General features: G+C 37.7%; 1 protein-coding gene across 1 annotated transcript; it reads right to left on the bottom strand.

Moving 5' to 3' along the window:
* Positions 1-1,154: 1,154 nt before the first annotated feature.
* Positions 1,155-14,764, bottom strand: LOC117291866 (armadillo repeat-containing protein 8-like). Its single transcript, XM_033773806.1, has 20 exons — positions 14,679-14,764; positions 14,334-14,407; positions 13,334-13,405; positions 12,519-12,658; positions 11,093-11,190; positions 10,288-10,380; positions 9,773-9,853; positions 9,445-9,520; positions 9,021-9,111; positions 8,594-8,654; positions 7,866-8,054; positions 7,274-7,357; positions 6,643-6,725; positions 6,239-6,320; positions 5,597-5,686; positions 4,824-5,066; positions 4,197-4,292; positions 3,573-3,668; positions 3,044-3,210; positions 1,155-2,312 (listed from the first exon to the last, which is right to left on the bottom strand). Exons 1-20 carry the CDS (start codon positions 14,697-14,699, stop codon positions 2,279-2,281), a joined length of 1,971 nt encoding a protein of 656 aa, XP_033629697.1. The 5' UTR covers positions 14,700-14,764; the 3' UTR covers positions 1,155-2,278.
* Between the last annotated feature and the right edge of the window lie 1,084 nt (positions 14,765-15,848).

Here is a 15,848-nt window from a genome sequence, read left to right as displayed (position 1 = left end):
ATCCCCAACAATTCCATCTACACATCTGAATTGTGATTTCTTGACACATGTAGTTCAAGAAAATACATGTAGCTCATACACGAGGTAATGTGTTGAGTTTCTTGACATTTCAGCCTTGATCTTTGAGTAAAATGATGTCGGAACAACAGGAAAGCAAGACACATAGGCAAGGTCTATCAACGTCAATGAAAGGAAATCAATGTCAAAAGATATCATTTGCATAAGTACTATAGAAATCTTTAGCAAATACTTTTAAAAACAATATACATTATACAATACACCATGTGCGTCTGGTGCATAATCAACCAATTCTAGACCACTTTGATCCCACATACTTGGCTTTACCTCTTGAAGAAAACAAATCTACGCACTGTAACAAATCCCAATGTTTAACAAGTCTTTATCAGGAAATTGAAAACAATAGTTTGGATTTCAGACCGCATGGTTTTATTTATTTATTTATAAAGTCTGTACAATATGACAATTGTAGAATCTTTTGTACTACTAATAATAGTAACTACAATGAAGCATTTATAGTGCATGTTACAATAACTCTACCAATGTGCTTTACGTTAATGTCCAGGTCATTGGGCCAACAACATACCATCTTTCTTCGCTCCCTGGGGAATATATAGCCCTGGGCTGCCATGGCACTCCAAAGGCTTTTTCAGACACAATATCAACCTCTACCCTCGCAGGTACCCATTTATAATGTAAGTGCAACCCTTATTGACACAGGGTTATAAGACCACATCAGTCTGAAACACAAACCTGAAATACTTCTCAACAAACCTGTACACTTTGCATGTCTGTAATATCTCTGTACATATATTTACATGTTCACAGCAATCTATCGCTGTATTCATCAATTATGTGATAGTAATAACCAGTTCTTATATAGCACATTTTACAATGCGCATTACTTTACATGTAGGTGCCCTGGTCACTGGGCCAATAACATTCCTGTAATCTTTCTCAGCTCCCTGGGGAGGATACAGCCCCAAGACCCAATTCCATAGAGCCGCTTAAGCAGAAAATGTAGGTTAAAGATTTTCTGCTTAGTAAAAATAAGCAGGATACCAGTCACAGATTGTGCATTAGGCATTGGTATTTTGGCTGGTATTTTGTTGTGCTACTTTTTGTGCTTAAGTAGCTCTATGAAATTGGTGTTCACAAGATTTTTTTCACACACAATATCAACCTCTACCCTTGCAGGTACCCATTTATACATCTGGGTGTGAACCTCCCAAACACTGGGTGCTTTCGATTAGCTTCCCCGGGTTAACCCGATCCACAAGCGGGGCACTAAGGGGCTGGCCGACGAGGTGCACTGACGCCACCACGAGAAGGATGCATATTTTTTTTCCAGGAAGAACGCGGGTAATTATCTGCACATGTTCGTCCTGGAAAAAAAATAGGCGACTTGGATGAGCACACCAGGGTCGACCCAGGGAAGCTAATCGAATGTACCCATTATATCTAACTCTGTGCAATGAATAGTCCAAATCCTGCAAGTAAGTCAATATACATTTGTCACATGCTTCTGCATCTAATGTATGCACACTGTTGGGCCACTAGCTCTAAAGCTTTCTGTGCAGTTTTACCCAAAATCAATAATTTCATCGTTCAAAGGCATTTGTTATGACACAAACTGAATGTTCCGACAAGACTCTGAGTCTGTGTAGAACATCTGAACAGCGAGCCCAACTTGTCTTTTTTCAAACATAAATCCTCTTGGAGAAGCTAATAGGATAATCGTAGGCGCCAGTCTGTGTGTAGTGAGTATGGCTAGCAGTGATTGCTTAGTCGAGTCGTGAATACCATTTTTCTACTACTCGGTTAACCGTTCCGCCACGACTACTACAAAGATACTCCTGCACCAGTTTTGTCACTCATGACTATTCAGGACAACAAAATTTACTTCTGAAACAAAATCAGACATCAGTGACACAATCCTTCAATCCTTTTAGAGTGAATTTTACTACATTGCGCCTGCGGCAAACAACTTGCCACAATGCATCCTGGGAACATTAGTCATGTCGAAGTAGCGACTATTTGAGGATCAACTATTTGAGGAGCGACTAGAGGAGTAGTAAATTTCAATCAAGCTTACCACAAAATCATTCTCATTTTCTAAAAACAGTCTCCTATTCCCAAGAAAAAGAAAATGACCCTTATTTTATTAAATACGAGGGCTACTCATTCCACCACAAATATATTTTATTCCAGCTGCCATAAAAATCCAACTTAGAGACTGAAGTCTTGTTTCTCTGTGACATCAGGATGAGAATTGCTGCAGTGCTGTCTTGACTCTGTCAATAAATCAAGAGGAAAAAAGAGTTGTTTATCTTGTTTATAAGCGCCTTGTCACATGAGTAACTTTTGCAGGCAACTTCAAAAGATGTGAACATTCAAATATAAATGCCCTTCCTTCATTGAGATTACCTCGAACTGGTTGCCTGTAAATTGCCTCCTGTGACATGGCCCTTATAAGACATCTTGCAAATCACTAAATTCATCCCAGGAACGTATTCAACATTTTTCAAATAAGGTGAATCCTATCTATTAAGTAGATATTTTTTGCATTGGAATTGGATTTTATCCAAAATTATTGCTATCAACTGTGAAAGGAAGAGAGTTGGGGCGTGGTCAAGTTGTACACTTGGCCCTCTAATGAAGACCAGATCCATGTGTGGGGCTGAGGGTGGAGGTGTATATTTTGTATATCAACTTATTATGTTTTTAAGTTGAAGTCCTTGCAGCTCTCATTTCTTTGCAAGTTTTAAATTTAGTTTTTTACTCTTACATCGATATGTACATGTATTAAGGACTGTTTATTCAACTTTCCCAAGTTCTGTTGAAAAAAACTTGAGGCAAATCACTCGATAGCGTTTGTTTTTCCCTCAATGGGGGTTTTCCTCCAACATCTAAAACTGAACAATTCTTCTTGTTCTTATTCATCTTGTTATTGGCGCAAATTGTGCTGTTGAATGTGTAACAAATAAATATGATTGAGACTTGATACAACTGATTTTGGACTTACTTGTCAAAGAGCACTGTATCACTTGAATCTAGTAACGTCTGAAGATGTTTCTGTATTCCAAACTCCTTGAGTTTTGCCTGCCTCTCTATCGCTCCATCTTCCTCTGTCCACACCAGGTTGTTGATGCAGTACACAGCGGCTATCTGTAGCTTCACATGCTCTATTCTCTGTAAAATAAAAATAATGAGGTGACTGTTTAGGGAGCGAGGAAGGCTTTGGTGTATGCGGTTGAGTAGACTAGTAAAGTATATTCAAATTCTGTCATTTACCAAGTGTGAAAACAAATATATTTAAGCAGACACAACACACACCTCAATCAGCGATAACGATATACATTATTTGTTATCGAAAGAGACTTAATTCACAGTTTGGGCACCAATTTACAAGAAGAATTAGAAGGCATATTCAGGCACTTCAGCCTAATTTTACAGAGCACACAGTTCACAACTAGAACCCTTGAATGCAGGCCTGAGGCCACTGGTTCTAGCCTTTTAATTTCATGACATTAGGGTTTATGTTAGAATCTTACCATATAATAAGTGAGTTTCTTGAGAATATCCTCATTAGACATGATGTAGTCCTTGGCTGAGTGGCCGTCTGCAATGTTAGCCAAAATGCATAAAGTCTGAAACCAATGAGAAAATTACAAGTTATAAAATCTATTGAATGGTTTGACAGTAGGAGGGTTGACTGTAAACTGTATAGATACATTCAACACATGATATAACATTGCACGCTGGCATAGTTTTATCATTTAAAACAAAAGTACATGATATTGAAAAGTCAGACAGTAGTAGGGCTAGCATCATGGCCCAACTTCACAACTCCGCTGACACCCCCCCCCCCATAATTTTGCGCTTGCAATCACCATTCTGAGCCAACAGGGCAGCTGCCGAATTCATGCGCTAGCTGTGTAAGCGAATAATGCCTAGTAGCTAGAAATACACAAATGTATATGCAAAAAGTTTGTTAACCTGCAAATAACTTGAGCAAATAATTCCTTTATTCTATTGAGCCCTGTATGATCAGTTGATCCACATGATCTGAGTGTAAAAATTATAACATATACAATCAGTAACTTATGTATTATGTACCTTTCATTGGATTGAACAGAGCAATGAAAACAAAAGGTGCATCAATTAAAGTTACTCACTTGTTCTTTGACGTCTGGCGGATGATCTCCTTCTAGAATCATAATAACAGCAGTCATTATCTGCTTACTGTGTGATAACATAATGCTGTCAATGTGCTGCAAGGAAAATATAACAAATAGTTTGACACTCGTGCATAAAACTTCTATACGGCAAGGAGACAGAGACGATAACAAATTTTGTCTAATGTCCTGCCTACGTGTATGTGTGCTAAACTGTGTGTAAATTTGTAACCTTGTGTTTGCCAGGCTCCTGTCCGATGTGTGTGATGCCCTGCCGGACATCGGCCAGACAAAAAGTTAAAAGTAACTCAATATCCACCTGATTCGCAAGGAATCTGTGTGGCCTTGGCCGAAAATGCCTAGAAATCCATCACAAACTACTTGCAAACCCTTCGCAAGCTAATTGTGACTGGGATATAATTTATAGGATTCAACTGCTTCTAGTGAAGGGGCAATCTTGGTGGTCGAGTGGTAAGACATCTGCTCTAGAATGGCAAAGTCTGTGGGTTGGAACCCAACCCGAGTAATATGCCATTGAATTTTTTTCACAGAACTTGGGGAAGTACTGAGTAGGGCCTATACAGTTCTTTCAACACATTAGTGTAGGACGCCATCTTGTTTTCTCACCTGCTTTGTAGACAGAAGGTTCCTTAGAAGTCCCAGTGTCTTCATCAAGATATCCACATTAGAGTCAGTCAAGAGATCAAAGAGTTGATCCGTCCCTAGGGCCGTCAAGATGCTATTCTTGATCTTCTGCTCCGATTGGAAAGCCATATTCATTAAACCCCAGATGCCGTTCAGTCGTAGTGGTGTACTCTGACTCGATGTCAGCTTACACAGTAAGTCCACTGCACCAGCATCTACAATAGGCTGGAGGAAAAAGCAAGAGTATTTTTGTTACGAAAATCAATCACATTTTCTTGGGAATTTCTCCCGGTTGAACAGGGCTATATAGCAGCAATTATCATGACAAGTTATTTAGCATGATGTATTTTCATTTATCAGACAATGTTTTATGTAATATAATTTGTGACTATAATTATGCCATAATCTGTAGCATGAACAGAAAAAACAGACACAATCGGCGACAGGAGTTGCGTGACCCATAGTAGGTATACAATGTAAACAAACCAAGCAAGCGGCATTATGTGTGCGTGGAAAAGCATGACTCCTTCCGAGTGCTTCGGCCATTAGGTGGGAAGCGGTTATGGTTGTCCATGCACACAGAATGTCCCTTGCTTGGTTTGTTTACATTCATACCCACTATGAGTCACAGGACGCTGGTCCCCAATTGTGTTTATTATTTTAACAACTTTTATAAAGCATTTCTTTCAACATTATTAAATCCCAGACTAACTCCTTACGAATAGTTCTTTTGGAACACAAAGGATTTGAGATACCTCTTTGCTCGGAGAGAATTCCAGAAGCAGATTGCAGAGCGTTGATGAAGCTATCGTCATTAATTCTTCTGGCTGACCAAGACGCAGTAACTAAATTGCAAAAAAAAAAAATTATTATTAATTTTGAATGTAATACAGCTGGCTTCAATTTCATTTTTGTTATTTTGTGCACGGGAAAATACCTCATTGTGTTTTGATATCTGTTGTTTCAAACCACAGTTGATGCTATTGATTGAGTAAGACAGATTGATTGGTAAGACAGACTGGAGGGTTGACTGTGTACTGGGTAGATGCATTCATTACATAATGTCATACTGAAGGCTAGTATAGTTTGTCTATCAATCCAAACCACAGAGGATAAGATTGTTTGGTCAAACAGCAGGAAGGGCAACTTAGTACTGTATGCATCTACTACAACATGTTGTATTGTGGCTAGAATAGTTTATCTATCATTCCAAATCGAAGTGGGTGATACTGATTATTCAAACAGTAGAAAGCTTGACTGTGTACCATGTACGATGCATTTACCACATGATATCATATTGTAGGCTGGCATTGTTTATTTATGACTTCAAATCACAGTGGATGATATTGATTGGTCACACAGTAGGAGGGTTGAATTACAAATTATCGGTTAGATACCTTCATGAGTGGTTTCCAGACAGCGTGATCCTGGAAGCTGGTTCGGAGTTGTTGTACTGATCTGGACAGACTGTGGAGACACCTGCAATATCATCAAATCAAATATAATTATTCTCATTTACAACACATGATTGTTGACCCCCACCTACATTTAATTTAGTCCATGCAATTCTTTAACAATTTTGTGGAATCTTTGGTTCCTGAGTAAATGGCTGTAATATTTGAAAACATCCAAACATCACAGCTCTGTTTTACTGCAATGTGTTTGAATTTATGACATCCAAATCATAAAAGACAAGGCCTTTTAGGACAAAATCCAGACATCAACCCACTCAGCAGAGGAGGTCATGGAGGTGATCAAAGACTACAAGAAAGAAGTGCACAGAGAGGGGTTGGATTTTTACCTGACGGCGGAGAGCTGCACTTTAAGGTTTGGATCTGAGAGACATTTCTCAATCTGGTCCATCAGGCTCTCCGTATCAATAATCTGAAATGAAAAATTAAAAAAGAGACTAAGTGTTGATTAATAAGCATGTTCCAACAGTGGACTCTCATGTGAAAAGAGACTAAGTGTTAATTAATAAGCATGTTCCAACAGTGGACTCTCATGCAGTTGAAAAGAGACTAAGTGTTGATTAATAAGCATGTTCCAACAGTGGGCTCTCATGCTATTGTAATTTAAAATCATGAAAAATCGTAAGAAATTACACTTCTGAATATTCTATTCTGATGAAGGCTGATACTTCATGGAGGTAAGCGTTTCTGTCCCCCAAATGTCATTGCCTTGAAATGTCCAAATATAAGTTTACATTTTCCTTCAAAGAAGTGCCATTTACCAAGGAGAAAATAAAGCACCAGCCGCCTACTTCACAAAACTTAATGCATTTGCGAAAGTCCACTTGTGCAATATTTGCAGCTGAAAGATGTGCAACACTAAACACAACAAATCCTTCGGATGTGGACATATATACGCAGTTGTGTCAGGTTTTGATAAACCGATGGCATGCCTTTATAGAATAATGCAAGACTGTTTACCTTTTTCCTGATATCTTCTTCATTAGCTCCTAATGATGCAAAGACTTTAAATGCTGCTTGTTTCATCTCAGTGCTCAGGTCCTCCTGAAATAAGAAAAATAAATTTCTTTTAAATGCTGGTAAAACAACAAGCTAAAACGTGCAATCGTTTACACTTTTCTATAGCCCTGAAGTTGAAACCCCACTTTGATGTACACTTCCAATATAACACTCTGAAGTAACGTAGTTTTTACGAAAGAGGTAATTTCTCAAGTATAACTAAGAGAGGTCTGCGTAAAACCATGTTAATATCTCTTTTGAGTAGTGTTGGTAAGGTAGTTTCTCACTCAAATATTTGAATCTGAGAAAGACTCTCAGACCTGAAGCCTTTCTCAGGCATCTGAAAGCACACAAAAACAGCAACTTCGATGACCAATTGAGCCCACGTTTTTACAGATGTGTTATGTTATGGACATATTGGGATACACCAAGTGAGAATACTGATCTTTGACATTACCAAATGTGTCCAGTGCTTTTAACATGCGTTTAAACATAGGCTGCCCTTAGCAATAGCCGTAGCCGTAGCCATCAGTACGAGCAAAGCCGTACTTACATTCTTATTTGTTGATTCAGGTATGTATCTAAGAAATGCAGCCAGTGTCAAAATGAGATGATCTGTAATGCTCGCTACACTCTGTAGATCCAGATCCTCCTCTATCAGATAGGCCAGAGTCTCCGCCCCTTCAACCTTCTCCTCCACTGTTCTATCCTTTTTACACATCCTCACCAAAGTGGGTAATACCTGAAGAGAGAATAAATCATTACTGAGGGAAAATCTTTAATCTGGATCATTGAAAGTATTAGCTAAAGGTTTAGCTTTTCACTGTCAGTAAACGGTGAAAAAATGGGATTTGGGCAAGTACGTCTCATTACAAATATTAACAACTGTAGGTCTTTGGGTGAAATTATGATTACGATTGTTATATATTTCTGGTAATGAAACCAAGGATGCATTACTGTAGCTCACAAGCCTGAGAAAACCTTTGAAAGAGAGGGTGCCTGCTATGTGAACCAGAAACACCATGCCTCGAAATTTCATGGTTTTCCTTTTACCTCGTCGACTAACGCGGTCGGCCATTTATGGGAGTCAAATTTTTTACTCCCATAAATGGCGACCGTGTTAGTTCGCGCAGTAAAAGGAAAACCACGCAATTTCAAGGCAAACTTGTGTGGATCATTGTTATCTACTTTTAAAACATATGCCAACCATATGCATTTTATAAAAAACTGTTACAAACGCTTTTTATAGACCAATAGATTTATCAATCGATTATTATTTACCCTGAATTGAACGATAGGGTCATCCGTTGTGACTGCTCCTGCTCTGCAGAGATAAGTCAGGCTAGAGAAGAAGAAACATTTTTTATATTTAAAACTCAGTGACACAAAAGTAATACTAATATCATACAAAAAAGTGTAGCACATAGGGCTTGCAACCACAAGGTTGTAGGTTTGAATCCTACCCAGCTCAACACTGATTTCACAATGACTACAATAAGTATTGACGTCTAGTTACTCAATCACAATTTCTTGATTTGTGCACCACAAGGTTTGTGTGAGAGAGAGATTGGCTGTTGCCAGCTTGGCATATCCCCTTGTGGGAAATTTGCAGCTAGTTCCCCTGACGGGGAGAGAATCTAAACAAACAAATTAACAGATGTAATATTTACTGCGGGAAGTGAGGTGATTCATTTTGAATTGATCTTACCATCTGGCTGCTGTCAGCTGCATCGCTACTGAATAGTTTCTATTCAGAAGACCACAGAAAAACTGCAGTAAGCTCTCTCCGTTGTGTACGGCTGATTGAAGAAAAATGTTTTCAAAAAATGCATTATGTTGACTTATTTAAATGGTATTGTGAAGGCACTGGACACTGTATTCTCTCTTGGTGTATCCAAATGTATGCAAAAAACAAATCTGTGAACATTTTGACTAAATTCAATTGGTCATTTACAAAGGAAAATATTTACACTTTATTTAAAAACGACTCAAAAATTAAATTTGAAAATGACGATTGCAAATAATCCAAACAACTGGGATGATTGAGGTATCGACAGAGCATAATATTTTATAATAAGGGTGGAAATCTAGCAAGTGTTTTAAAACTTTTTGGAGAATAAATTATAACTTACCAGAGGCTATTGTTGCAGAAACATTTTTGTTCTGGTAGGCCATAGCTGCATAGCATCGTAACGTTGGTAACCGAATCTGCAATGATTCATTAAAGAGAAAAGACAGGAAATATACAACACCTTCTAAATGGATTGACTGTAATTAATCATTTTAGTTGAATGATGGACACATGAAATATTGTTGTATTACTTTACCACAGACAAACTTTTAAGGTTTTCATTTTCAGATTTTGAAATTAGATTACGGTGAATTATACAATGCACACAAGCGTTTCCAGTTCAAACATAGAAGAGCAGTTGAGTCAGTAAAAGCATTTATAATACCTACCCTGTCATCATTTACACACAGCAGGGGTATGAGAGCAGTGACTGTTCCATGTCTACATAACATGTCTTGGCTTTCAGGACTCTTAAAGAAAATCATCACAAGAACTCAAATAGTTTAAAGTTGACAATACAAGATTCTGACTCTACTAATCAATAATTACACCTAGATGGAAAATCATAAGACATCAGCAACTTTGTTCCAATTGACCATTTTGTATTTTTCTTGTTTAGTATCCTGAACCATCTCAGCCCCATTTGGGATCGATTTAACACCAAACATAAATACGCCTATAAGGGAAGGGGTATTTGTTGGCAAGTGCTTTGGTATAGGACAGTCTTGTACAGGTGCTGGTCACATGTTCCTGCCACTCACTGGCACAATTTTAGGTATATTATAGATTTTTATTTTCTCAGTCATGGGAGGGGTCTGGAGTCAAAGGTAACTGGGGGGGGGGGGTTTAAATGTGAGTAACCATGATATTGCCTTGGTTTTAAAGATGGAACGTTTTAACTCACCTTACAACATGTTGCTAGTATGCTGGTAATGCATTCTTGGGTACATTTAGACTGTGGTAAGAGCTTGATCATGTGTGGTATGATAGTATTGTCCTGGTGATCAAATAAACAGGTATACAATGGTTACTTGAAAGTTTATTGTGCAACACACATTACATTGAGTTTACTACCAATTAAACACATGTACAGTGGTGACTTTAATGTAAAAACACTGTGTGGACTTGTGTAAGTCCACATAGTGTTTCAAGCCCCTACCTCTTTTGCTCTCAGGTAAGTCTCAGGTCCATAATAAATATGCAGCATTAAAACAAAGGTCACTAGGACATTTACACACACCACTGTGGTTATTACTTACTAGAAAGTTAATAATAATAATATCAAAGCCTTATATAGCGCACGTATCTACCAAACAAGGTACTCAAGGCGCTGAGTATATACAAACTTTCAGAAAGATAGGTTATTGCAGTGATTAATTCTGAGACCCAATTATTTAGAACCTTCTAAGCGTTTACAAGTGTTTGATAAGGGTTTGATAAGTGCACTGGATTCTTTTACATGCGTTACACAACACATGGGACCAAGGCTTTACGTCCCATCCGAAGGACAAAGCAATGGTTAAGTGTCTTGCTTAAGGACACAAGTGTCACGGCTGGGGATTCGACACAGTTAACATTCAGGTGTAGTGCTTACTAGCAAAATTAAACACATAAACACACAAATACAGGTTCACTGATTACTAGAAAGTTGACAGATGTACATTAGTGTGAACCAAGAGGGTTATTCTCTGCTACTTTACATGACTCACCTGGTGTAGTATTTCTATTGGAGCGCTGGAACTGGTCAGCATAGTACGAAGAAATCGCAGGCAGGCTTCAACAAATTTCAACTCACTATGAGCTAATCCTGATCGAGCCAAACAAATTTGAGAAAAAAGGATTTCAACTTGAATTTAACTTTTTCAAATTGATGTACTTCTAGAAACTGCTCGACAAACCCCCTCATCCAATGCTAACACTGATATTTTGATGGTCTCTTCTCTATTAAAGGCAGTGGACACTATTGGTAATTACTCAAAATAATTATCATCATAAAACCTTTCTTGACTACAAGTAATGGGGAGAGGTTGATGGTATTAAACATTGTGAGAAACAGCTCCCTCTGAAGTGATGTAGTTTTCGAGAAAGAAGTAATTTTCCACGAATTTGATTTCGAGACCTCAAGTTTAGAATTTGAGGTCTCGAAATCAAGCATCAGAAAGCACACAACTTCATGTGACAAGGGTGTTTTTTCTTTCACTATTATCTTGCAAATTCGACAACCGATTGAGCTCAAATTTCATAGGTTTGTTATTTTATGCATATGTTGAGATACACCAACTGTGAAGACTAGTCTTTGACAATTACCAATAGTGTCCACTGTCTTGTACATGTTTGAACCTTTTGAGTCTCCAGTTTCCATACATTGCTTTATCATGTGAAGGACACAAAACCATGCAATTTACACGGCTCCAATTTTGGAATACAAGTCCATAAGACTGTAGGGCTTGTAGACACAAACTTAAAAATGAGAAGACTACTATTTTCACAGTTTCACATTTTGAGCTGTTTAGGGAACAAGCACTAAATGAAGATTTATATAACTGTTAAACGGAATTAAAGGATTTGGGTACTTTTTGTAACACAAAACACAATGTTCACAGATTTACACTAAACTTACACTGTTTGAAGATAATGATAGTAGAGACCGTACCTTTAAATATTAATTGCTGAGGTGCTGTAGTTTTTGAGAAATGAGTAAAACAGTGTCATGAAAATACGTTTTTTACAGGCTAAAATAATATTCGTCTCATGATCACTGAGACAAAAATTATTTTCATTACATTGTTTTACTCATTTCTCAAAAACTACAGCACCTCAGCAAGTCATATTTTCAGGGAAGCTTTCTACTATCATTATCTTCAAACTGTGTAAGTTTAGTGTAAATCTTTAGACACTGTGTTTATTGTCCTACAAAAAGTACATAGCCCCTATTAAACAATATTTGTACATCAGTTTGAATTTAAAATGCAGTGAGATATTTTTATTAAAAAACACAACACCGTCAGTCTTGGACGGTTGTTAGTTTACTGGCCCAGTTCAAAAAATTACAGGCCTCGTGGTCCAGTGCTAATTTCAGCCACTGCCGTAACAGGTTACAGCGTTCAAATATGGTGATGAGATATCTCTACTGACCTTGCATCATAACCGACAGGACTCCATCTTCCAATAGTTTCCTTCTAGTGACCTCTGACCCCTTAGCAAAGCTTCCCAGAATAATTGCACTCTCAATGAGGACTGCTGGTGACTTGTCACTCCGGATGATTCTCAGCAATCTAAAAGTACCAAATAGAAAATCCGGCAAAGAGGTTTACAATGTTCGTCTTGAGATTCAAACAAGACTTGCCCAAGATGATTTTTCCTGAAAAGCAATGACTCAAGAGAAACTCTACGTTTGTATCAAACTGAATATTTATGTTAAAATATTCAAGTTTTTTTTCTTCCACCAGTCATCAACTGATTGCTTCTGAAAGTGTTTTTCAAAACAAGGGTAAAGATGTAATGATGTTAAATTTGCATCGGGGATAAAGAATATTAATTTTTGGTTTTTACCCATATACACCGATGTGTGTAGCACTGTATACTCAGTACTTTCCCGAGTCCTGTGAAAAAAAATCACAGGCATTTTACTCGGGTGGGATTCGAACCCACGACCTTTGCAATTCTAGAGCAGTGTCATACCAACTAGACCACCGAGATTGCCCGGTAGCTAGAGGCAGTTCGAATCCTATGTTTTAGCAGCGGGTACTGCAAATGATTTAATGATGTTAAATTTGCATCGGGGATAAAGAATGCTTTATTATACCCAGGACGTCAGTGCATTGGCTTCCTACCATGGCTAGGGGACCAGAGTGAAATGACAAATAACTGGCCTCACTGCACTGAAATGACTGACCAGTCACTGGAAAAGTTTCGGGCAAACCCACCCTGCCAGTGAGTTTTAGATTTACCTTGGTACAGCTCCACATAGCATGAGATTGGCCTTCTGCCTGTTACTGCCGATAACAATATTCTTCATTTGCCTGCATAATGAAAAGAGATGACTCAAATATATCAGGTTGGCGCAGTGTGTCTTGCATCGACTTCCACCTGTGGGGAACCTGGTTTGAATCCTACTGGGGGTACTATGTGGATTGGGTTTTTCAGTCCCTACTTGACTGTGTGGGTTTTCCCTAGAACAATTCTCTGGGGTTTTCCTCCCACTTCTCAAACTGAAGATTCTTCATTGTCTTCTCACCTTGTATAGATGCTCAAAAGGCTTTGACAAGTATACTACTATCACAGATGTAGATGTAGATAAAAAGACTAGGTTGAGATAGGATTGAGCTTTCCTCAGAATCAGATCACATTCATCCTTCACAATCTTGTGATGGTTGCCAGTAAAAAAACTCAAAGGTTGGCAAACAAACTTTGTAATAGAATTAGGATCAGACCATCATTTTTAAGGAGTGCAAGTGCAATCACACTCTCTACTAAGCTGTGATTATTGTAATCCTCCTCTTCCAAATGGTCTGGCATCACTTTTATTTTTTTTAAAGAAATTAGTATACATGGGTCCAAGTTTTGAATAGAGGAAAATACACAAAGAGCTCTCCTCTTACTCCTAGTTTTGATTATAATTATTAAAACTATAAAGTGCCTGCAACTGATTTTCAAAACAAAAATAATGTGCTAACAAATTTAATTAAAATAAAAGGGGCCTATGTCTGATGAGATTGTTTATATTATTTTTGTTAATATTATTTAAAAGCTGGCTTTACAACTCATTGTTGTCGTAATTTTGACTGATGAGTAATAAATTATTATAATTTTGTTTAATTAATACTAATAGTTAGGCCCATCTTGCATTCTTTTTCTTAAGTTATGATGATGACCAATCAATTAAATTTAAATCTGTAAATATTAATATTATTTTAAATAAAGTAAATGAAGCAGATCATGCAGACTTACTTGAGGTTATGTAAGAGTTGTTGTGTTCCACTGACATTCAGACTGTCCACATACAATTGCCCTAATCCTGTATCCTGTGAACAAAAACAAACAATTTCCGTCTTGAACTTTTATAGCTACTCTACATACATACAAATACAACCATCCGTACATTTAATTTGTATCAAAACCAGGCAGAGGAGGATCCGGGAAAAACCCGTCATCATCAACTTCTTGTCACACGCAAAAAGATCACCTAACTAAAAACGTTATTTTGACGATTGTCAAAGTTTTAAAACTCCAAAGAAATTGTAAGGACTATAAAGCAACCCATAATTCAACAAAAAAATCACAAAGTTCACTTACCATTATCATAATTTCATACATTTCTTCTCACCAAACACTATTTTCAAATCAGTATTTCACTTTTTTGACACCAAAAACCAAAAACTGCAGGAGGACGGTGGTGTGTCTATATTGAGCGCAATCTTAAGATTGAGTTCTCACACCCATGATGTATGTATTGCACACATTGATCTCTACTATCAATGACTGCACACGATGTCAAATTATGAGATTGCGCTGCTCAAACGCGAGATTCAGTATAACTCATGCGGTACAGGGATGTCCAAGATGAGTGAAGTGATACTGCCACCAAGCGATTTATTCATAATAAATAATTGTTTGCATAGCGGGGGGCGGGGTGGGGTTGGGGGGGGGACACTAGTTCACTGTCATTTTTTGTTATATATGAGACAAAAATATGAGTAGTTCACTGTCATTTTTATGAGACAAAAATATGAGCAGTTAATCGTAATTTTTATGAAAAAAAAAATATGAGCAGTTATTCGTCATTTTCCCTATTTATACTGTGCAGAAACTTCCTTCCAGGACAACCACTATAACTCGAGCCGGCCAACATTGTAATAGTGTTTCTGCTTGGCGAACAATTAAAACACAATTATTCTACTGCAAATTTATTTGCCACGTGCTTTGGTTCAAAATATTGCGCGCGTTTTCCGGTTATGTTTATTATAGACTGCTAAATTGTTTGACAAAGTTACTTGTACGATTTGATTTGTGAACTGGAGCAGTTTATGCTGACTAATTATAGTTGCCATTTATTACTCACTGCCTCAGTTTTGTTTCGTGGTTTTGAATTGTTTGAAATTTTGTTTTTAAAGTCATTGGACCCTTTCGGTAAACACTATTGTCCAAGGCCCAGCCTTCGTGTATCACAACTTCTATGTCAAATAACAAACCTGTGAAAATTTAGGCTCAATCGGTCATCGGCCATTGTTTAAAATAAATCCGTAATTCTCGATATCGAGAATTGATATTGTTTTAATCATGGAAAAATATTTCATAAGTTATTTGTAAATCTGTGAACTTTTGATATTTTTTCTTTCGAAGTGTACAAAGTTTTGGCTGGAGCTTTTCTCCCTTTTCTCCCGTTTCATCGGATTTTGTTTAGTTCACCCCCCCCCCCCCCCCCCCCTTCACGGCCCTCCAGCCAGGTGGCTATGAAAGAAGAAG

The sequence above is a fragment of the Asterias rubens genome, chromosome 6 (assembly GCF_902459465.1).
Source record: "Asterias rubens chromosome 6, eAstRub1.3, whole genome shotgun sequence".
NCBI classification, from domain to species: domain Eukaryota; kingdom Metazoa; phylum Echinodermata; class Asteroidea; order Forcipulatida; family Asteriidae; genus Asterias; species Asterias rubens.
The sequence above is the reverse complement of the archived record's forward strand: the minus strand, read 5'-3'. Positions and strand labels throughout refer to the sequence as shown.

Excerpts from the sequence above, each read along its gene's own strand:
- LOC117291866 (XM_033773806.1), bottom strand. The coding sequence starts at position 14,699 with ATGTATGAAATTATGATAATG. Across the intron at positions 9,854-10,287 it reads TACTAGCAACATGTTGTAAG|AGTCCTGAAAGCCAAGACAT; the intron begins GTGAGTTAAAAC and ends ATTTTCTTTAAG. Across the intron at positions 7,358-7,865 it reads CTGAATCAACAAATAAGAAT|GAGGACCTGAGCACTGAGAT; the intron begins GTAAGTACGGCT and ends TTCTTATTTCAG.